Source organism: Trachypithecus francoisi, unplaced genomic scaffold, assembly GCF_009764315.1.
Source record: "Trachypithecus francoisi isolate TF-2019V2 unplaced genomic scaffold, Tfra_2.0 Contig01440, whole genome shotgun sequence".
Taxonomy (NCBI): Eukaryota; Metazoa; Chordata; class Mammalia; order Primates; family Cercopithecidae; genus Trachypithecus; species Trachypithecus francoisi.
Window position 1 is genome coordinate 18,228,343 of NW_022681431.1, and position 23,946 is coordinate 18,252,288.

Here is a 23,946-nt window from a genome sequence, read left to right on the forward strand (position 1 = left end):
TAGGTCTCCTTGAAAGCCATGTTCCAACAATACTTAGCTCTGGGAGTCCAAAGAGAGTCCATCATGTATTTTCTTTGCCTTCAGGCTTTTTGCTTAGAGTACCCATTCTCTGGCCATAAATTTAATACCTTTACAAATTAGCTGCTTGTCCTTGAGAAGTCACCTTCACCATCGCTTCCTTCATAAAGCTTGCCTGGCTTTCCAAATGTAGGTTAATTGCTCTACTGTGTTGGTTACTGCTGTAGAACTACGTTTATTCAGGCAGCAGCATAGATACTGATTACATTTATGTGGGACTGTTGGTGGAAGGCAGGTTCCCCAAAGTGAAAATAATCCACTGAGATAAATTTTCTAAGCCCAATTTTATTTTACTGAAGGCTGGGAAGCCCTGAGGTTGGTTCTGGAAGCACACACAGCCTGGAGAAAAGCAATTCTGGATGTATGTGGCTACCCCTTGATTTAGATGAATTACATTCCAGTCAAAAGGAAGAACAGATTTGAAAATTTAGTGGCAAGACTGACTTCATTCAGGAAATCATAACTAATTTTACCAAGCTAGGGGTGAGTTGATGGTGTGCAATAAATTTGGGAAGAAGGAAATGGGAATCCTGGATTACAATTAGTAGTTTTCTTTAATTCAAAAGGTATTGGGAGCTATTGCAGATCTGGAAGAAGGAGAATTTACATTATCAGAAAGAACTCAGCAACAGATTTTAAAGGAGATGTGGCTTTGTTTTAGGTATTTTCTCATCTAAAAAAATTGAAGCGAATGATTAAAAATGCATCACCAAAAGTGCCGGGGTGATGATTCAGATAGCGCTCTGTAGCTCCATCCTAAAAAGGGCATGCTAGCCTCTTCTTCTGATACGTACTTAGAAAACTTTCCCAGTTCTCTCTCCACCTCTATTTCCAGCACCATTTGCCCCTTTGGACCTGATTCTCATCTAAAGATATATTCTATTATGGGAAGTAAATACCCCTGAGAAAAATAACGTTCTGACAAAACCTTGAAGTGAGTTCTTGTGTAAACCCTCAGACAGGCTACTCATTCTATATTTGTAGCAGGATCAGAGGAATTACCAGATGAAACGGCCCTGGAAGCTGGTGTGAGCATCCACACCACAGGCCTTCCTCTCGTCCCTAATCACACAGCTACCCTGGGAAGCCTTTTCTGGGGTCTCCCAGTCTCACTCTGGGTGGTTTGTTCTTCTTTCCTCCACTGCTGGTTCCCCAGGTCTCTGAATTAAATTTTCTATTCTCGTCTTTTTTCATAAATTCTCTTTGAAGATCCAGAGACAACTCTCCCAACAGTTTCTATTCCCTCTGAGACATTTGTAAACTACCGTCTCATCACCCACTAGCTGGCCCACAGCCATTGGTTACATACACAGCCCAATCTTTTCATAATTTACCATCCCAGCCCCACACTGTGTGCTGTGGGCTTCATGATCCGTTTACCAAACTATTCCCAGCCCCAGCATCCTGTGCTGCGCCTCAGCACAGTGTGAGAAAAGGAAAACTTGGAGGGGATCCAGCATGAAAAAAAAATGAAAGATTGGGAAGAGGAGTGTCTGTGAGAAAAGGGTGAAGGAGCTGGGTAGGTTTAGTGCTTGAGAAGAGATGGAGAATGAGACATACATTGAGAGACTGTTTCACTTTCACCTTGGTTATAATATCCATAAAGATAGGTTTAAAATGGTAATCCTTGTTTAGTGGTGGACTCTGTGTATGTGGGATGTCACATTGCTTTCGGAGAGGTACTAAGGTGCTCAAGCAGCCTCTGCAATAGGATTTAGTTCCCTGTCTTTTCTATCCCTTGTCTGATCAGCCCTGAGATTTTACTGGTAAAGAGACTGGAGAAAGAGGGGTGGGTGGACAGGACACATAGGATGGGGGAAACTCCTGCAAGTATGTTTGCCTGATGGGCTCCAGATGGGGAGCCGGGACATACCTGTGACCATGGTGGGTCATTAGGTCTTACATAGTTCTGGGAACTGGTGAAACCTGGGGTCAGTAGATGGTGCCTGTTTGACCTTTGGGCATCTTTAGGAATGAGAAGTTCAAGAATGATGATGACAGCAGCTGTTACTCATTCAAGACATTTCTGTTAAACACGTTGTATTCATTATCTCATTCAATCTTCACAACACCCTGTTCCGTAAATACAGTTATTATTCTCATTTTACAAAGAGGGCATTAAGCTCAGAGTTTTTAAAATGTGCCCATGGTCACATTTGGTAAGCTGCTCATCTGAGGTTTAAAGCCAAGTCTGTCAGGTCACAGACCCTAAGGTGGGGTTGTTTGGTTTGTTTTAGCAGCGTTATTGAGCTGTAATTCACATACCATTCAATTTAAAGCATGCAACTCAGTATTTTTTGTTATGTTATTAATTTTTAGAAATTGTGGTAAGGCCCAGCACGGTGGCTCACACCTGTAATCCCAACACCATTGGAGGCTGAGATGGGTGGATCACTTGAGGTCCGGAGTTCGAGACCAGCCTGGCTAACATGGTGAAACCCTGTCTATACTAAAAAAAATTAAAAATTAGCAAAGTGTGGTGGCATGCCCCTTGTAGTCCCAGCTATTCAGGAAGCTGAGCAGGAAAATCTCTGGAACCCAGGAGGCGGAGCTTGCAGTGAGCCAAGATCACGTCACTGCACTGCAGCCTGGGCAACAGAGCGAGATTCCGTCTCAAGAAAAAAAAAAAAGTGGTAAAATATATTTGACATAAACCTGCCATTTTTTTAGTGTACAATTTAGTGACATCAATTACATTCACAGTGTTTTGCATCCGTCACCACTATCTATTTCCAAAACTTTTCCCTCACCTTAAAAACTCTAATTGCATACTTGTAATCCCAACTACTCGGGACACTGAAGCGGAAGAATCACTTGAACCCGGGAGGCGGAGGTTGCTGAAATGGTGCCATTGCACTCCAGCCTGGGCAACAAGAGCAAAACTCCATCTCAAAAAGAAAGAAAGAAAAATGATTCTAACCTTTAAGCTGTAACTCCCCATTCCCTCCTTTCCTTGTCACCTGGTAGCTGAAAATCTACTTTCTGTCTCTGTTAATTTGCCTACTCTAGATACCTCATATAAGTAGAATCCTACAATATTTGTCCTTTTGTGTCTGGCTTCTTTCCCTTAGCATAATGTCATCAAGGTTCATTCATGTTGTAGCATATACTAGAACTCCATCCCTTTTTATGACTGAGTGATGACCCATTGTATGGATATCTTGTAAACTACATCTTGTTTATTCATTTGTTGATGGACACTTGAGTTGTTTCCACCATTTGCCTATCGTACAGAGCCCAAGTTTTAGCTGGCATGTATATTACAACATAAGCTGAGAACCACACCAGGATGAGATCTCCTGATTTCAAGCTGGAGCATCACACCATGTTGCGGAGAACCCGTAGCCTCAGTATTGACAGTCAGGCTGACCTGAATTTTGAAATACAAGTCTATCACATTAGCTGTGGGGGAATGGGCCAAGTTATTTAACTTCTCTGACTCTAGGTTTCTCAGTCTCCACTATCCAGACAGGTAAACACAACAATATGGTTGAATATGTGTTCTATTGTGGGAAGTTTTCTTTCTTTCTTTTCTTTTTCTTTTTTTTTTTGAGATGGAGTTTCACTCTTATTTCCCAGGCTGGAGGGCAATGGCGCGATCTCAGCTTACCGCAACCTCTGCCTCCTGTGTTCAAACGATTCTCCTGCCTCAGCCTCCCGAGTAGCTGGGATTACAGGCACACACCACCACGCCCAGTTAATTTTGTATTTTTAGTAGAGATGGGGATTCTCCATGTTGGTCAGGCTGGTCTCGAACTCCCAACCTCAGGTGATCCACCTGCCTTGGCCTCCCAAAATGCTGGGATTACAGGCATGAGCCACTGCGTCCAGCCATTCTTTTTTTTTTTTTTTTTGAGACGGAGTCTCGCTCTGTTGCCCGGGCTGGAGTGCAGTGGCCGGATCTCAGCTCACTGCAAGCTCCGCCTCCCGGGTTTACGCCATTCTCCGGCCTCAGCCTCCCAAGTAGCTGGGACTACAGGCACCCGCCACCTCGCCCGGCTAGATTTTTGTATTTTTTAGTAGAGACGGGGTTTCACCGTGTTAGCCGGGATGGTCTCCATCTCCTGACCTCGTGATCCACCCGTCTCGGCCTCCCAAAGTGCTGGGATTACAGGCTTGAGCCACCGCGCCCGGCCCAGGAAGTTTTCTTAAACACTTTACCTTTTCAGTTATCATGACAACCTATGAGAACAGGTACTACTACTACTATTCTTCCTCCTCCTCCTTTTTTGATAAGGAAATTTGGCGGAGGTCACATAGGTGGTAAGTGACCAGGGACTTCAAACCTAGATCTACCTACCAAAGCATTATACCAATCCCTCATGCAAACCATATGTATATGTATGTGCTTGTTTTATATATATATATATATTTCACTTGTTTATGTACCTTTTTCCATCTTTATAGACAGGTCTTTTATGTTACTATTTTCGGTGGCTATAATAATGGACCATTCTGTAGTTACTGAACTAGCCCATAGATTTGAACATTAAGGTATTTCCCCTTCACTAATTAAAAAGAACTTTGTATGACCATCTTCATAATACTTAACCAGCAGTCGGTTCTAGATTTGTAGGGGACCTTGCCTGCACTGGGATGGCTTGGACATCTTCATTCTAAAATGTTCTGAAGCTTTAGGGAGGGAAGAAACCCCAGTAACTCCTTCGTTCCTGTGTTGGATCACCTGCCAAAGATCTGAAGTCATTCCAGAGTCAACCAGCCTTCCTGCTGACCCTAATGCCCAGATTTCCTTGATTTTGCATCAGTGCAATTGAAAAAAAGATTTCAGACTGACAGGCAACCTTTTTAGTGTTTGAAGGTAATCAGTTCATCCCAGACCAGTGATCCTCATGAGATAGAATTACTTACTATTCCGCAGAACGAAGAAGCTCAGTCTAAACTCTTGCAGTTTTCTTTTGGTATTTCAGTGCTTCTAACCAGGTTAGGATACCCCGTTCTCATATATGAACTCTGCCTGTCATTCACTTCCCAAGAATGAGTGCAGTCTTCAGGAATGAGAGGGCAGGAGGGGGGAGTTGTTTACATTAGCATTTGCCAAGTTTTTACTGTTTCTTACCGGAAAGTCAACAGTGTGACTATTAACCTCCTGCATAATTAAAATTTGGGCCTTGTTATGGTTGTTCTTAAACTTGTGGTTAAATCTTTGTGATTTTTAGAAGGCAAAGAGATGGAGAGTAAAAGGAAGATAAAATATGACCATTCAGGGGAACTGAGGTACATGGACACCTGGAGCTGCTTGTTGTAAATTGGCAGGTTCATTGCAGCCGGTGGAATGAATGATAAGGGAATTGTGTAGATCAGCGTCTCCCAAGGTACTCAGCCAATTTTGTTTAATAAAGTTAAGTAGATTTTTTTGAGCAGATCACATTTCCCTGGTGAAGCTGGAGGGCTGTGAGATTTCTTTTAAAGAAAGTCTTCTGCTCTTAAATGAAGAGCATTGTTCTTATTTTAAAAATAAGTACGTGAACACCAATATAATTAACAAAGCTCTATCTTCTAGTGATCATTAATTTATTCTTAGCACAAAAGAGCTGAACAATATGTCTGAGGCACGAAGAATGAGGAAGAAACAGTTAAACATGAGAAGTGGCTGAGGGCATACATTCCAAAGCACCACTCCCTGCCACCTCCCTCTGGTAGGTAATGACTCCAGATCATCCGATGAATCAAGGGATTGTTTTTGTACTGAGGATAGATTTCCTATAGCAGAGACAACATTATTTATACTCCCAGATTGTATTCCTTACCTTTTTTCCTATATTAATGTCAGTTATTAATGTTGTTGTTTGACACCGTGCACTTACTATATGCATGTCAAATTCGCATTCAGTTTTTATAATGAACTATGTGTTAGTTTTTGTTTTTATTTTTATCTGAGGAATCGGAGGCTGGCAGAGATTAGGTAAGTTATCCAGTGTTGAACTTCTGGTAACATTTACAACTAAAGGACTTAAAGGGGAGAAACGCCGGTTTGACTTTCAGGTGAAGCTTATTGAGTCACCTTTCACCACCGTACACATACATTCCAGAATTACCTCACCTATAATACTGATACAAGGAGGTCATTTGTTCTTTTCTTGTCCATACCCTTTTCAGTGACCATCTCCTCACCCTCTAAAGAGTTCCCAGGTCTTTGGGCACTTCTCAGATGACATACCACATCTTCCTAATAACCTGCCACTGTGAAATAAGGAGTTCCATTTCCAAATAGTTTCTAGTACATTCTGCTACACACTCCCACCTAGGATCGCCAGGATACATTCAGTTAAACAGGAATTACCTGTAGAGAATCAGGTCCTTTTGTAACTCAGCATTACTGCCCCAAATCTGGGCTGGAAAAATAAATGCTGATGATACTCAACTAGCAGTTGCCTCACAGCAGGTGCCCAGTAAGTGTTTGTTGAAGACAAACATTTGTTAACCAAAATGAATTAAAATGTGAGAGTGGCCCCGACCAAATGGACATTTTTGGATTTTGTGGGCTTTATTTATTCATGCTAGTCATAACTTCACTTAAGAATTAGCCTCATTGCCGGGCGCGGTGGCTCAAGCCTGTAATCCCAGCACTTTGGGAGGCCGAGACGGGCGGATCACGAGGTCAGGAGATCGAGACCATCCTGGCTAACACGGTGAAACCCCGTCTCTACTAAAAAATACAAAAATCTAGCCGGGCGAGGTGGTGGGTGCCTGTAGTCCCAGCTACTCAGGAGGCTGAAGCAGGAGAATGGCGTAAACCCGGGAGGCGGAGCTTGCAGTGAGCTGAGCCACTGTACTCCAGCCTGGGCAGCAGAGCGAGACTCCGTCTCAAAAAAAAAAAAAAAAAAAAAAAGAATTAGCCTCATTTTGTTTTTTGTAACTGGAGACTGCCCAATTTTTTCATCGATCTTGTGGCCTCATGGCTTAACACTCTCAGAAAATATTTTTTATTCACTGTGATCATGGAGTATGCAGGGGGATTACCCTTCAGTGGCAATGTGGAACTAACTTGCCTCTGAAAGCAAGGGAGGTGAAGGAAAGCAACTCTCAGACAACAGATGTTTCCAGAAGTAGAGTTTTGCTTTGCACTGAAAATTTAATCCAAGGGCATCAGATTTTTAAAACATGAATGAATCAAAGTAGGAGAGTTTGGAAAAGGAGGGCACTTTTGAGATTTCCACACTTTGTTGCTAGCAGCTTTGTTACCTGTGGAGAGATAGTTCTGGGTCCATAGGTGGCTCTGCTCCTGTAGGTTTTTCTTGTTTCACAGTAATTGGCAGTAACAGGCTTGTCTTACTTAAGTGATTGATCTAGCCTGGCTTGAAGAGATGATCCAATTCCTTGGCACACAGAAATGTTTAGCAGGCTTCTTCATATCCATTGCCATTGTGATGCCTGATATATCTGGTGCTAGTGAATAAGTCCAAGAAGTGTAGAACAGATGCTGTGGAATTTCTTTTCAGGACTAATAACAGTATAATTTTTTCTTGTACACAAATCAGGTTATTTCCCCCACCAGAATGCCAGGTTAAATTATTTCAAGTCTATACAAATTGTTTGTTTTGGCCGGGCACTGGCTCACGCCTGTAATCCCAGCCCTTTGGGACTCTGAGGTGGGTGAATCACGAGGTCGGGAGTTCGAGACCAGCCTGGCTTACATGATGAAACCCCGTCTCTACTAAAAATACAAAAAATTAGCTGGGCGTGGTGGCGGGTGCCTATAATCCCAGCTACTCCGGAGGCTGAGGCAGGAGAATCGCTTGAACCCGGGAGCTGGAGGTTGCAGTGAGCCAAAATTCACTCCAGCCCGGTGACAGCATGAGACTCTCCCCAAAAAAAAAAAAAATTGTTTGTTTTTAGCCTAAAACTACAATTTGCATTCTGACTTCTGAAAAGCACAGAAACTCACTTTGAAGGCAGTGATGCCTTGTCAGGAATGTAGACTCCGGAAGCAGATTCTTTAGATTTGTATCCCTCTACCTATAAGCTGTATATGACCTTGGACAAGTCACTAAAACTCTCCAAGCATCAATTTCTTCATCTGTAAAATGGAAATATTAGTATCTAGCTCAAAGGACTAAGAGGAGATTGATACTTTATGCTTGTGAAGGATACTATACACATAAGCACAAAATAAATACTTGTTCTGGTTTCTAGGGACACGTTAACATAATTTTAAAATAAGATTTCAGTCATTGATGTTTTTAGTATTCCCTGTGGATAGATCAAGGGCAAGTAGCCCACGGTTAGCCAGCATAGATGGGGAACCAGAAGAATGGGGGTGGTGGAGTTGCTGAGTTCCTAGAACAGGAGAAGGCCATGGGTGAGAGTGGGAGCTCAGTTCAGACACACAGCTTCATTCTGGAGTTCCTCACGTGGCTCATAGAAGAGTTTGCTTATGTGTGTGTCTAGATTTGTGTTATTTGTGCTATGGAGTATATTTTGGGGTTCTGACTCATCAGTTTCCTAGGTCAGTGGCAATCTCTTTAAAACTGATAACTATGACAAGTTATTAGTTTCTGCCTTTTTTCTTCAAGGACTGGAACCTTTGCAGGTTTAAGAAAACTGACATTTTCTTAAAAGTCAAGGAAATGTGCTAAACTGTAAATCATTGGGTGAATTACATAATTCTGAAGTTTATGTCCTCTTGCTAGTTGTAAGTTAGTTGTAGGCACTTTGTAATATCGTTAATTTTAACTAACTTTTCTTGAATATGTTCTGTGTGCCAGACATATGTGCTGAGGATAGGAGATTACAGTTGTGTGAAGGACATAGACACAGAAAAAGATAATTTTTCATGTAAGCAGTAGGTGCAGTGTTCAGGGTACACATAGGCTGTTTTGGGAGGTATAAGAAAGGCTATCTGGTCTATACTGGATTTTCACGAGAGCTCCGTGCCTTGATGAACACTCTTTCAGGCAGCACCTGTCCCTACTAAGAGTCCCAGCTAAGAAATGGAAAGTTCATTAGGTCAGCTTCATTAATTATCAAAGAAATCTACATGAAAATAATAGACTTTAATAACATTTCTTTAGATATAGGGTGTCACTGTGTTTGCCTAGGCTGGCCTTGAACTCCTGGCTTCAAGTGATCCTCCCACCTCAGCCTCTGGAGTAGCTGGGGTTACAAGCATGTGCCCCGTTCTGTTTTTAAGGATGATTCCCAGTGTTATTATATTAAAAACTGGTATAAATGTTGCTACTTTGGGAATTATACATTCAAACAGCACAGTTAGGTGTATTGAGGTCCATAAAAATGTTCATTTCTGAAAGCTTGGCAAGGTTATCTGGAAGGCTGAGGAGAGAGGATCATATGGGCCAAGGAGTTGAAGTTGTAGTGCGCATTGATGATCACACCTGCGAGCAGCCGCTGCACTCCAGCCTGGGCAACATAGGGAGACCTTGTCTCTAAATCAATCAATCAATAATGCATGAATGAATGTCTGCTGTGTAACATGCACTGTGCTCGGTACTGGAGATACAGCAGTAAGCGCAAGAGACACAGGCCCTGCACTCGGGGACCTTCTAGTTCAATAAGAGATCATCTCTTTTCTATGGACTAGATAGAGATGAACCCAAGCAGCAATTTCATTAAAAAGACACCTCTGCCTCCCCTTGCTGTCATAACCATCCTTCTCCCTTGCTCCCTTTCCTCCCTCACCACATAACAGATGTATGCCAGAAGAGGTGTGTGAATGACAAATGAAAGTTTTACTAAAACACTTTTTGTTTATAATTTTTTTATTTAAAAAAAAATTAATTTCCACCTGAATCATAGACTCAAGTTGCCCTGAAGATATACATCCTAAAACACTTTCTTTGTGTTAGAAGAAATTTATTTTCCTTCCTTTTCTACTCTTTCTCCTTTGTGAACCTCCTTTGTGGAGGGCACAGTAGTGAATCTAACAGAACAGTATGCTGCTCTCATGAAGCTTACCCAGGTCTCTAGCAGAGTGGGACTGAGCAGATTTTCTTAGATTGTTCATATGACGTAAAACCATTACGTTCTGAAAATACAGCTCCTGTTAAACATCCAGACTTGACTGCAGTTGTCAGGAAATTCAGGCTCGCAGAGAGGCTGGCAGACACTTTGAATCTTCAGTCTGCTAATGCCAGGGAATGGACTTTCCTGGGGAAACTCTGGGTAACCCTCATCCCAGCAGCTGCAGGTCATAGGAAAGAAGAGGAATGAAAATGTCCCCATGTGATGAGTAAGAGTAGGTATAGTAGTGGCTTAAGTTCCCAGAGGAACAGTTTTCTTCCCGCTCATGCTCAGGGTTCCCTTCAACTCTAAGATTAGAAAGCAGATCCTTTTAAAATCCTGGATTGCGTTGCAGGATTTCTTGGCCTCGAAGAGGTGGGCAGTAAAGGAAGAAGACAATCATCAGAGCAGTGACTGGTCAAAAGAATGGCGGAAAATCATTAAATGGAGAAGTGACTCTGGGCCAGTTGAATCATGACCACCTGCTTTTGGAATTTCCTTGGCATACGTATTTTGGGGTCTGTTTGCTTTTTTGCAGACAACTTGTTGCTTCTGCAGTTTGTATTAGAGAAATAGTGGAGTGGGGAGACAGCGGAAGTTAAAGTCAGTCCAGCTGAGAACCTGCATTTGGGTAATAGAAGTAGGGATGGGAATGAGAAAGACATAAAGAAGATATCATTATCATCAGTAGATGGAGATAATGAACATGGAGAAAGGCAGTGAAGTGCAGAAGTGAAGGGTCTGGACTCATGATCTGGATCGATTCACATCCTGGCTCTGTGAGAGTCGTTGGGCTGGATATTTAACCTTGCTGTGTCTCAGCTTTCTCATAAGGTAAAAGGAGCTCTTGCTAATGTCTCCCATGAGGATGATTGGTGCACAGAATGTGCTCAGTAAACACGAGCTCCTACTGTCCTTACTACTGCTATCATCACTGTCATTATCTTTGTCATCTCTGTTGTTATTAGGACTTAGCAATTGTTTGGACATAGGAAGTGATGAAGGCTTCTAGCCTGAGTAAAAGGGATAAAGGAAAGTGTTGGCGGTAAGAAGAGGAATTGGTTTATGAATGACAGTAAGTTCACTTCTCGATGAGTTGAGTTTGATGAATTTAGGGTGTTTACATTGGAGTAGAAATCAAAGCTATAGGTTTATGAGTCATCCTAAATAGAATTAGTAGTTGAAGCAATGGAAATGACCAAGGTCCATGATAGAGAGAAAGTAGAAATAGTGGAGAGCCAAGCCGAGACTTGATTTCTCCTCATGACTGCAGCACATAGTACAGTTGGTTCCCTGTACAGAACACAAAAATCGCCATGGTCATTAGTGCTGGGTGGTGGAAAACACCTCCTTTGAGCTATTCACCCACTTTTTTTTTTTTTTTGGAGACTGAGTTTCACTCTGTCGCCCAGGCTAGAGTACAGTGGTGCAATCTTGGCTCACTGCAGCCTCTGCCTCCCAGGTTCAAGCGATTCTCCTACCTCAGCCTCCCAGGTAGCAGGGAGTACAGGTGCCCACCACTGCATCCAGCTAATTTTTGTATCTTTAGTAGAGACAGGGTTTCACCATGTGGGCCAGGCTGGTCTCAAACTCCTGACCTCAAGTAATCCACCCGCTTTGGCCTCCCAAAGTGCTGGGATTACAGGCATGAGCCACCATGCCCGGCAACACTCAGTCTTTTCATTAGCTTCTTTCATAAAAATCTTCATCTACATTTGTCTTCTTGGGAAGCCAGTGATGTGTTTGACATTCTATGGGAACCGTATTAGTTCCCTAGGGCTGCCGCAACAAATTACCAGAAACTGGGTGGCTTCAACGGACAGAAATCCATTCTCTCACAGTTTAGGAGACCAGAAATCTGAAATCACGGTGTCAGCAGTGTTGGATCCTCTAGAGGCTCTGAGGCATTCCTCTGTTTGTAGACATACCATTCCAGTCCCTGTCTGTCTCAAGATTCCTAAATCTATCTGCAAAGACCCTGTTTCCAAAAACAGTGACGTACTGGGGTTCCAGGTGGATGTGAATTTGGGGAAATGCCATTCACCCTATCACAGGAGCTAGTGTGCACTGCCCTGCGCCATGGGAGCTGGCGTGGGCTATATTCTTAGTCCTGTGGCGGAAGAGCATGTCTGAATAGGCTAGTAGTACTTAAAAGAGTGGGCCTTGTATGGCTGATTTTTAAAAGGCTTACTTAACAGACATGGATCAACTACTTGCTGAGGTATGTGAGTGGGAGTTGACTGCTAACAGAATCCTTGATTTATTTTTCTTGTTTCAAAATTTATATTATTCCTATTAAAAATGGAATTTTTCATCATGTTTGGATTTTCTGTGTCATGGCTGCTGTTTTTCCTGGCCAAATTCTTCATCTTCGAGGCAAGCTCTCCTGGAAGACTCTGTCCCTGAGTTTCTTATAGCAAATTGAGTATGCTAAAAAGCCAGACATAAAGACCACCTGCATTCCAAATGGGGCCCTGTCACCACCAGCAGCAGTGGGGGCATCACCCACCCCAGGGAGGAAAGGATGGTGTATAGAAGGGACCCCGAACTATGAGACAAGAGACTTGAGTTCTGGTCTCAGTTCAGACGTTATAAGTTATCTATGAGACCTTAGATAGATCGTGGTGCCTTTATGTGCATATTTCTCTTCCACCCAGAATGAACCCTCAGTCTGACTGTTTCTTCACCTGAAGGCAGGATGGAAGTATATTTTTTCTTCATTTTCTCAAGTATTAAGCAAATGGTTGATTTTTTTTTTAATCTGTTTTTTCTTTTTTCTTTCTTTCTTTTTTTTTTTTTGAGACAGAATATCGCTCTGTAGCCCAGGCTGGAGTGCAGTGGTGCGATCTTGGCTGACTGCAATCTCCACCTCCTGGGTTCAATCAATTATTGTGCCTCAGCTTCCCAATTAGCTGGGATTACAGGTGTGCACCACCACACCCAGCTAAGTTTTGTATTTTTAGTAGAGATAGGGTCTAACCATGTTGGCCAAGCTGGTCTCGAACTCCAGATATCAAGTGATCCACCCACCTCCACCTCCCAAAGTGCTGGGATTACAGGCGTAAGCCACTGCATCTGGCCCAAATGGTTGATTTCTTGATACTGTCTTATAATATGGTGGTAGGCATTGGTAAGCAAGAATAAGAGCTTGCCGTCCAGGAGGTAACTACTGTGACTGGGGAGGTGCAGGATATGGTGGAGCACAGAGAAATCAGTCTTCTAGACTAGAAGTGCGAGGCCAGGCCCCTCCCCGCCCCTGGAAGCGGCATCTAAGTAGAGCACAGTGAAGAGTTAAGCTGGGTGGAAGGAGTAAGTAACTGATGAGTAAGAGTTAAGCCAGGCAGGAGGAGGGGGAGAAGAGTGCCCCTGGCAGAGGGAGCAGTGTGTGGGAGAGAGGAAGGCATAGTCATGCAATGGAAGTGACTGATCCCAGACCATGAGGGAGAACCAGATGAGAATCAGAGCTGGAGAGGAGAATGAGGGCCAGATCATTTGGGGTCTTCTAGGCCATTACGTGGAGTTCAGGCAGTATCCACAGAGCAAGAGGAAATCATAGAAGGGTTCTAAGTGGCATGACTAAGTTAAGAGACAGGGAGGGTCTTACTGTGTTACCCTGAGCTGGAAGTGCAGTGGCACAGTCACAGCTCACTGCAACCTCAAATAAGTCCTAGGTTCGAGTGAACTTCCCACCTTAGCCTCCCAAGTAGTTGGAACTAAAGGTATGTACCACCAGGCCTGGCTAATATTTTGTTTTTTTTTAAGATATGGGGTCTCCCTAAAGTTGCCCAGGCTTGTCTCAAATCCTGGGCCCAGTTGATCTTCCTCCTCCTGCCTCTGCCTCCCAAAGCACTGGCATTACAGGTGTGAGCCACTGCATGCAGCCAAAATGTGTATTTTTAAAGTTGTCTTGACATGAGTGTGGAAGCCAGGAGGGCTTTTAGGAGGCCTTTTCAGTAATCCAGTAGTGTTGGTGAAGATCAAGCTGGATCATGGGATAGATTCACCACGACCTCGATGAAAGAATGAATGAGAGGGAGAATGGGGTGACCACCCGGTGTGTGGTGTGGACAGCTGAGTGGAAGGTAGCATCTTACTGAAATCTGGAGCCAACGAGGACAGGTCATTGAGGGAGCATATTTAGTTTTGGGTATGTCAAGCATGAAGTTGCTGTGGAATATTTCGAAATAGACGTTTTCAGGAGGCAAAAAAGTTCTTTTTTTTTTTTTTTTGAGACGGAGTCTCACTGTGCCCAGGCTGGAGTGCAGTGGTGCAATCTTGTCTCACTGCAAGCTCCACCTCCCGGGTTCAAGAGATTTTCCTGTCTCAGCCCCCTGAGCAGCTCGGACTACAGGTGCCTGCCAGCACACCCGGCTAATTTTTTGTATTTTTGGTAGAGATGGGGTTTCACTGTTAGCCAGGATGGTCTCAATCTCCTGACCTTGTGATCTGCCCACCTCGACCTCCCAAAGTGCTGGGATTACAGGCATGAGCCACGGCGCCTGGCCTCAAAAAAGTTCTTAAACCTTGTGTTACCAACTAAACTCAGAGATATATGGCCATACTTAAGTCCATTAAAGATTCTCCTTGTTCTTCCCTCTCTCAGTTGTTTCTAAGAGTCATTCATGTTTATCTCTCTTTCAATGTGACAGTAGACTGGAAGCTTCACCTTTCTGCATCTGTTTCCTCATCTAAAACGAAAAGGCAGAAGATGATCTTCCCAAGCTCTGTAGGCTTAAACCTTCATCAGACGCTCTGCAGTTCTTTGGTTTCAAAGGGATTACAGGGTGGCGTTGGAAGTTTCTAGTCCTTGTTTTTCAGAATCCAATTTGAGCTCTTCTGGTTGCATATTCTCATGCTAAGAAAAAAAAGCCTATTCAGATGTATATTGTGAGCCCTCAACAACATTATCCTCAGAAGGTGCAAAAAAGAAAAGATGTAGCCAGATTGGTGCAATGGGAAAGGATTTGCCCAGCCTCTCAGGAGGGACGGATTAGGCCCAGACAAAAAAGCCCTGGCCTCTTGATCTGCCCTCTTTCTGCTCACTGGGGCCTGGCTCACTCTGGGTGGTCAAGAGCCTCTTTTGTCAAGAGGAATCTCACCCCCTCCCTAAACTCCAATTCATCCCAGTGGGCCTTGGGCAGCAATCTTTGTCTTCTTTTTTCAGCCTTCCATCCTATAAAGTTTGAGCAGGATGGGCAGTGACTCAGGAAGGTGAAACCCATCAGGGCCTTGCCTCCTGCTTCAGTGGGGAGTCCTTGTGAAGGGCTTGTGCTGTGGAAAACCGGTCTCTCTAGCTTTTGTAATTTTCTCAAGCAACGAAAAAGCAAACAAATGCAAGAAGCTCATTCTGCTTTAATTCCCACTTCCATCAAAGGAGTGTGTGTGTGTGTGTGTGAGGAGAGTGCTCAGGCTCCTACTGAAAAGTCAGGTGTTTGTGAGGCCTGCTTCAGGTGCGATCCTGACCTGGTCAGGCCATGTATCTTTTGATGTTTATGGTAACTCCACATTCCTTCATGAGGGGAGAAGGGAGACAGAGATGATAAGATGTATCAAGGGATTTATCAAGTGTAAGTTCACCTTCATCTCTTTTAGACTTCTGCCTTACCACTACTTTACTATTACTCAGCAATTTTGAGTTTAGGGGATTTCAGAGCAAATCCTCTTTCCTGTTGGCCTAGGTTTTGTGCAAATGTTAATAGTGAATTGTGTCTAAGCATCAGTAAAGAACTAATGGGAAGTAATGCTTCAGGATAAAAATAGAGAAAAGTCTGGAAATCATAAATTCCAGCAGTCAGGCTGACATTGAAATCTGATTCCAGCTTATCTGTGTTGCTTATCTCTTTAGGATCAGATATCTTAAAGGACATATTCATTTCATTTTTTAAAGTTTCTTTTTTTTTTTTTTTTTTGAGGCGGAGTCTCGCTCTGTCGCCCGGACTGGAGTGCAGTGGCCAGATCTCAGCTCACTGCAAGCTCCGCCTCCTGGGTTCCCGCCATTCTCCTGCCTCAGCCTCCCGAGTAGCTGGGACTACAGGCGCCCGCCACCTCGCCTGGCTAGTTTTTTTGTATTTTTAGTAGAGACGGGGTTTCACCGTGTTAGCCAGGATGGTCTCGATCTCCTGACCTCGTGATCCGCCCGTCTCGGCCTCCCAAAGTGCTGGGATTACAGGCTTGAGCCACCGCGCCCGGCCTAAAGTTTCTAAAGGAAGAACCCACTGATCAGGTAACTACCTCTACCCACCCCACCCCACCCCAGTTAGCCAGGACGATAAGGAAGGACCACTGACAGGCTTCAGGTCAAACACGTTCCCCCTGAGGGCTCTGTCATTTGGAATCAGTTGTATGTATCAGTTTTATAGTCTTTATAGCTTTATAGTCTTCCGCTATCACAGTGGGAACAGACAAGCATAGGCCACAGATGAGTGTATGAGGATTTAAAAGACTCAGAATGTCTTAAAATAGCCTGGTAGCTAAACAACAATAATAGCTTGGCATTCCTGAGAATGGTTGTTTGTTTAAAATTCAAGGCATCGGTTCTGGTAGCAGTTAGTTTCCACTAGCTGGGCTCCCACATTAGTTACTCTGGAAATCACAGTCTCATCACAACAGGAAGCACAGGGATCTATTAAGCTCCTCCCAGCCCTTCTGAGGGTGGTCCCTAAGCCTTGGGCTACAGGCACCTACACACCCTAGAACACAGTAGATGCTGTAGACCTGATCATTTTAAGGACTGTAGTGATGTTGTTGTTACCCTGACCAAATAATAATTATCAGTCCACTCTTAGGGGCTTATTTCTCCCACCTAGATACACAGGCAGTCTGTCTTTCCATCACCAAGTCCTGAGGAGGTAGCTTTTACTGCCTTGTTGAGAGGAGGAGGGAGTCGGGAAGGCCAACCAGCAACAGTATGTTAAATCACATTGTGATTGTTAAATCACCCTGCATTGTTGGGGTCCCATCATGTCTGGAAATGGGTACAAACTGCCCTCTGAACGTATCATCAGCAGTCAGCTCTTGACTCCCTACCATCCTGAGAGGAGCTCGTGCCGTGCAAGCTGGCTGTGGGGAAGCCTCGCCTACCCCCTGCCCACCAGATCCACGTTCACCCACAGGCTCTGCTGCTTTCTGGTTTCTCCATAGAGCAGTCCCACATCACACCGAGCAAAGCAGTTTTCTGTTGCTAGTCCCCTTTCCATATTGAAAAGTTTTGGTGGATGGGAAGGATGCAGAGACACTGGGCCTGGAATGGCTCCTTAGATGGTGGGAAGGAATAAAGTGGCTCTGTTGACCTTGGGTCACATGCACTGTAGACTTAGGGAAAGTCCTGAATGGCAGAGTTACTAATGACTATCAAATCACCTTTTGCTGACTCCCGTGGCAGTCCTGGATAGCGTCCTTGGCATACGTGATTTCAGATTTTGACAGGTGATAAAAGCACATCTTGAGATTGCTGCTTCACAGGGCCCAGATTCCTTGCTATTGACTGATGTTATTTTTGCCTTTCCTGAGAAGCTCCCTCATGTGTTTGCTGTTACTTTTAATGGATTGCTTCCTGATCCATCGGAGGCCCAGGCACTTGCCCTTCAATCTGGCCAACTGCAGCCTGACCTGGGTGGAATTGGAGCTGCCTGAGGAACACTTAGACCAGGCGCTTGGCAACATGACTCACTTTTTCCCCCTAAAAGTTAGTCTGTAAAGAGCAACTGGAAATGTTTACATCTTTGTGGAGTGTAATTTTAATCAGGATTCTCAAGGTTTTTCACCTCAATTCTCTGAATTTTTAAAAAAGATCTTAAATGCCCTGTGGTCACAGTATTTGGCCCGGTACTTCTGGGGGCTACATGGAAAATACTTGATGATCATGACTGACTTGTCAATAGCAGTTATGCCAATAAACAGAAAAGTCTTCCAGTTCTGGTCTGTTGAGGCCCGGCCGTTAAGCCATTGTTTTCCCAAAGGCTCTGCAGTGGGTTCTCATGGGATATCTTTCATTGGTTCTTTCTCTCCCTTTTCCTCAGAGGGCCACATTTGCTGTTTTGTGCAGGAAATTCCCACTGTTTTGGGTTCCCCAGCTACAGTTGGAAAGACATCAGAGTGTTCAAGGCGGAGTCCAGGCCTGAGATCTCAGCAGGCCAGACAGACAGCAGATGCTTGTTGCATTTCTTGTTATACTTTTCGTTCCTTGCTTAGCACTTGTGGGACCAAAGCCAACAAACAACAGGTTGTGAAAAGAATGAGAGTCATTTGGCTTCTGACACTGATTGGGGCTCGGGGTTTTTGGGTGTTTTGTTTTCTGATTTGAAACTAGCTGTTTGGTAACCACTAACTCTCGCCTTATTCTTTTCTTGCAGATGAGCTCACAGTGCCTGCACTTTACCCCAGTAGCCCTGAAGTGTGGGCCCCGTACCCTCTGTACCCAGCGGAGTTAGCGCCTGCTCTACCTCCTCCTGCTTTCACCTATCCCGCTTCACTGCATGCCCAGGTAATTGATACCCATCGGCCACGACTTCACTCACTCCACCTCCAGTCCTTTCAAACTTGGTTCCCCAGAGCACACCATACAACTAACACCTATCCAGCTAACAGATCCACCTTGAAGAGATTAATGATCCCCTCTAAATCAAGCTGACACTCCTTCAGGACTTACGAGGATCGTCTGACAGCAATGATATCACCCACTGCCTGATGTTTGCCCCAAATGACACCTCTCTCTTCCTTAATGATCTCACCTCATATCGCACATGAGAGACTGGGGCAAGTTTATCCACTTGGCTCCCAGCTAGCTAGAGGGCATCACCGGAGTGTATACGTGTGTGCCTTGTGTGGAAGGGCTACAGAGGAAGGTGTGTGCTAGGAGCAGGGGATATGTGCGTCTGTGCGTGTTTCTGTGTGTTGAGAGTTTTCCACTCTCGTGTACTGTGAGAAGAATCTCTGACCAAAGGGAAAGCTTCCATGGAGGAAGGCTATACTTCTTAAATATGTTACAGGAAAGATGAAGGGTTCCTTTTCTCCATTTTCAGGAAGCCCTGTAGAAAAGAAGGTACAAGATAGTGTCTAAGATGGAATTACAGGTCAAAGTAGAGATCTCTATTCTGACCAGCTTTCTTTCTTAGTTAAAAATAGCCTGATTTTTATAAACAAACTTCCTGTTTCTCCACAAAGGTTACTATCTACATACTAACACTTCCTGTCCCCTTGGAGAAAATATTCTCTTAGCTTTGCTTTTAGCACAAGTAGTAGTAATCAGTGTAAAGATTCACCTTTGGAGATCACTCATTCTTTGGCCTGCAAAGATTGATGACCAATAACAAATAGAAAGTACGTATGTAGGTTTCATTTGTCTTTCTGCATGTGTAATTCAGCCTTTAAATTTTAAATTTTCAAAAATTATTAGGCTGGACAGGCGGAGTTTTCATTTGCTTGTTTTGCTCAGTGTTTGTTTACAAGGCTGGATGAAATAAACAGCTTCCCAGAAAACTTCCTTCTGACTTAAAACTCTTTTATGTTGTACAGAATTCACTGTCTTGATAAAGACCACCTAGAAGCAGCCCCCAGCGAGGGTTCTTGAAAGTCATGGGGTCAAGATTGTTGTTGGCTGAGCATCTTTTAATTCTTTTCACTGAGTTACCAACACATTGTGTGTGCATTGACGACCCGGCTTCCTGGGCTGTCTTTGGTGCCTGAGCCCCAGTAATGATTGCCCTCTGTGTTGGGAGAAGAAGGGAGAAAGTAGTATAAGTAGTGAAGAAAAAAATGTAGGTGGTGGTGGTGGTGGTGAGAGTACATGGCACAGAAAACAAAGGAGCCAGGATTACCTGTGCCTTTGGCTTCTCCTTCCCCTGCTGCTTTTTCTTCCCTTTTCCATGTCAGTGCTTGGGAACCCTCACAACTGGCAGGTAACGGGGTGAGGGGATAAAATGTAAACCTGTGGGTTTCTTCTGCTGAGTCATTAGGATCTTTGTAGCAGGCTGCGGATAAATGTGTGGATGACATGGGGCAACTAAGAGCCCCTTTTGCTTGCCACCTCCCACCCCTGCTCTGGATGGTGTCTCCTCTTGCTAGACTGCCGGGTACAGATCACGTGGCAGTTAAGGCAGATGTTAATAAATACCATGAAGCAGTGGTTTGCATGGTCTTCTGAATAGCCATATCAAGAGTTGACAGCGGCCAGAAAGTACTGGGAATGGTGGCTTTTGGATATGACATCTGCCCATTCTTCATTCATGTCATGGGTAAAATCACAAGTAATTCTGGAGATACGGTATGGTAAGAGAAGGGCCTAAAGAGTCTCAAGAGATTAGAAAGCATATGCCATTGTAAGGAAGGATGGGGAGAGACAGTGCCAAGATTAGATGGACTCAGCCATTTGACTTAATGGGATGCATTGCCCATGGTGGCACCCTCCCCTGGGAGGTCTTGATCTTGAGACTTTCCCAAACTGGAATCCACTTAGCTCTGCCACATCGGTCCCAGATTTGGTGGGACTCTCATCTGATACCAGTTTTCAACGCCACTTCTTGTTTGGAGTCATTCCCAGTGCAGGCATGGACTCTGTGAACAAATTCCGTTATTTAAATTTCTTTGTGCAGTGTGAGAATCAGAATGAGCTAGTAGAGGCTCTACAGATCAGCTGGTCTGACCCATTTGACAGATGAGGAAACAGGCCTGAGAAGATGGAGGGAGCTATCCACAATCTGAAGTGGCTCTACCATGACTAGACCCAGGTCACCTGCCTCCCAGGCCTGGCTCTTTCCACTCCGAGGTGCTGGCTCACCACAGACTTATTCTTTAATGGAATTTTGGAAAGGCCTCACTCCAGTGACTCCTTGGATCTTTCTTCTCTAAGTAGATGGGAAGCCTGTAAGAAGAGACTTGGAGGCAAAGCCAAGGGGATCAGCACTTAACCTTCACCCAAAGGGCCCAAGAGAATCTTTATTAACTGGAGGTAGAGCAGACTGGAGCCTTTACGGGGCATCTCCCCATATTGGATAATTCAGTTTTTGTTTTGGAAATCTTATAATGTCTTTGGAGAGGCTTTAAATAATTTTGTTTTTCTTAGCAATGTTATGCTCTATTTTGAGACATGGATTTTTTTTTTCTTCTAGTGTTTCTCTCCTGAGGCAAAGCCCAACACACCTGTCTTTTGTCCACTTCTCCAGCAAATTAGATTTGTCTCTGGGAATGTGTTTGTAACATACCAACCTACTGCAGACCAGCAGAGGGAGCTCCCATGTTGAATTTGTTAGCTATCTTCCCCCCTTTCGCAAAAAACTATTTCTTGACGACCTTTGAGAGATTTCAATAAAAATTTTAATCAGAGCAAAAATGATCTCAAGTAGACTGCAGCGTTTTGTTTTCATGGTGATGCAATGTTGGAGCAAAGGTGTTACTCTTTGACTGAGGTTTTGGGAGAATTGGGCCTGTGACACCAAGTCTATTTTACGTAGAAGGACTCAGAACGAGCTTGCTGGAGAGGCAAGGTCCTGGAGCCGAGGTCACACCACTGCTGCTTGTCTCTGCCTGGGCTCCCGGAAGAGCCACCAAGAGCTGCATGTTGGAAGCATCTCATCCACCAGGAGACCTCACTTCAGCAGGGATGCTGCATCTAGCTAGGGGAGGCCCTGTGAAATGTACGGGTGCAGTGTCCAGTCTGCCCACTGGGATCCACAGGAAGGAAGACCAGGAGACAAAGTGTCATTGAAAAGAAGTTGAGTCATATTTCTAGCTCTGCCCCGGCTTCAGCTGTGGTCTGGTACCCCTTCAGATTTCCCAGCTCTAAAGTAAGGATACTTATTTGCCGTCAGATCCTGTTTTTTAGAAATTATTGGATAAGGTAATAGGACTGAAAGCCTCAGTACTGACTTAATGTTTAGAGATAAAAGAGCGACCTTGTGCAGCAGAGACGTTGGATTGCTAAGAAGAATCGTTAACATTTTTAAAAGTGATCATCCAGTTGACTGTCAAGGTCATTGGTATTTGAAATGTATTAATTAGGAGAGGAAGCTTTCATCTGTTGCTTTCAAAAAGCTTATACACTGAAGAGAGCACACAGCTGTTCTGTCACCTCACATTCACACACTTGAGCTTCTCAGGTTTGAGCTCATGTTTTGCTTTCAGTCTTGTGATGGGGCAGAGAGAAAGCCGGTAAAGTATACTGTCCTTACCACATACTCAGAACACAACACCATGCACCCTCTACTTCAGGCAGAGCCACAGTGTGCAGCCAGAAGCTTCTGTAGGTAAGTAGGACTGAGAGAGAAAGTCCTGGTTACCTGATTCCTCTTCAGAGGCCTCATTTGTCCAGGGTAACAGCAGTTCTCTCGGATTTCTAATAGGGCTGCTGTACGGCTTACCTGGACATAAACCAAAAGTTTTAAAATTATAACACAGACTGCCTGAGGACAAGGCATGCATGTCCCTTGGGATGGCCCTGTGACACACTGGAAAAATTTTAAAGGTTAAACCCAAAATAAATACAGAAGTGGACCATGGGAAGAGAGACATAGGCTGGGAAGGGAACTCAGAGAGGAGTAGATGGGCCTGGGAATAGTGGGTGGGCTACCCAAACTGCAGGGCTGTCCCCACTACCCGTGTATCTGAGCATTTGCTCATCAGCAGGGTGGGACTTCCGAAAACTAGATTTTAAGAAAAGCAAATTGTGTGAAGCATCCGCATCACTATGCCCTGTAGGAAACACTGAGGCAAAAGACCCAAGGACTTCTGCTTTGGTGTCAGGTATGTTTTAAATACATAGGGTATTGGGGATGTCTCGAGGGCAGGGCTGCGTATGCACCTCCATGTGCACGGGCTCCTTAGGAGTCTCCCAGCAGCGAGACAGCTGTGGATCCCCTCCAGGTGCATGGGCGGCTCACAGGGCAAGGACTCTGATGGTTTTGGCTTCCACCTCCTGTACAGTGGCCAGTGCTGTAAGGTCGTTGGTCCCACAGGGAAACCTGTGAACAGAGCCATGTCTGGGGCCCCTGGGAGTTGGCTTCAACACCTCACCTGGCAGTCCTGCCTCCCCAAAGTAAGGCAGGAGTCCGGAGATTCCCGGTGCTTGCTTCTGTGACTCTCAAGTCACTCTAGCACTTGAGCCCTGACTGCCTGGTCCTTGAGGCCTGGGCTTCCTAAGATGTATACTCTCTGCTCCAGAGCTGTGGCTGTGGCTGTGGCTGTGACTGTCCGGAAAACCACGGCTTTGAAGGACTGCAGAGCTTGCCTTTGGGGCTGTTCTGCCCAAGGCCTTCCATTGTTTTCAGACATAAATGAAACTGTTAATCCTCTGACATTTACCTTTCCCTCTCAGCCTGCAGCTCTGTGAAGGTCAGACTGTGAGGAGCCACCCCTCTAGCGCTCTGTCTCCTGACAGTGCCAGCCTGGCCTCGTTTCCTGTTTGGTGAGGCTTTCTAGGAGCACCTGGCTTAGCTCTCACAGGAGGAGGGGAGGACGAGGAGGCCAGGCCTCATGCTCACAGTGCCAGCCTCCTGTGAGAGTGGGCTGGGTCTCCTTTCCTTTCCCAGGCCCTTCCTGGGGCGATTTCTATGCCTGCCTCCTGAGGCAGGGCCTGTGCTCTGAGCTGTGGCTTTCGGAGAGCTCTGCGGGTCTTCGTGGCAGGAATGTAGGGTCGAAAGGACAGGCTTTGGAACTCCCTGGCCAGACACGAGCTCTGCCATTTACACGCTGTGCCACCTCAGTTGAGCAAATTTCTTAACCTCTCTGGGCTTCAGGAAAAGGGCCAGTAATCCTTCATGTAAACACTTAAGAGAGTGCCCGGCATATTAGAAGGGCTTCATAAATGTTTGCTTTAAAGGTAGCCCTTCCCAGGGATCTTTTAAGGGGCACTTGAATTTTCAGTAAGGAGAAGGAAGCCCAGACTAATCCTTAGCTACC

General features: G+C 44.7%; 1 protein-coding gene across 12 annotated transcripts in view; it reads left to right on the forward strand.

The window, feature by feature from the left end:
- The window catches only part of RBPMS (RNA binding protein, mRNA processing factor), a 193,984-nt gene that overhangs the window by 147,806 nt on the left and 22,232 nt on the right, over positions 1–23,946 (forward strand). For 6 of the 12 annotated variants that reach the window (XM_033230065.1, XM_033230033.1, XM_033230052.1 and 3 more), the window contains one exon: positions 18,408–18,538. The exons of 2 other annotated variants lie outside the window; for them this stretch is intronic. Coding sequence is in view for 9 of the 10 variants with exons in the window: in XM_033230033.1 (XP_033085924.1) it covers positions 18,408–18,538 (131 nt within the window). In the remaining variant the exon portion in view is untranslated. Of the gene's footprint in view, positions 1–18,407; positions 20,180–21,161; positions 21,392–23,369; positions 23,472–23,946 lie in introns of those variants that run through there. 4 more of the 12 variants (XM_033230022.1, XM_033230059.1, XM_033230109.1 and 1 more) reach the window with 3 other exon arrangements.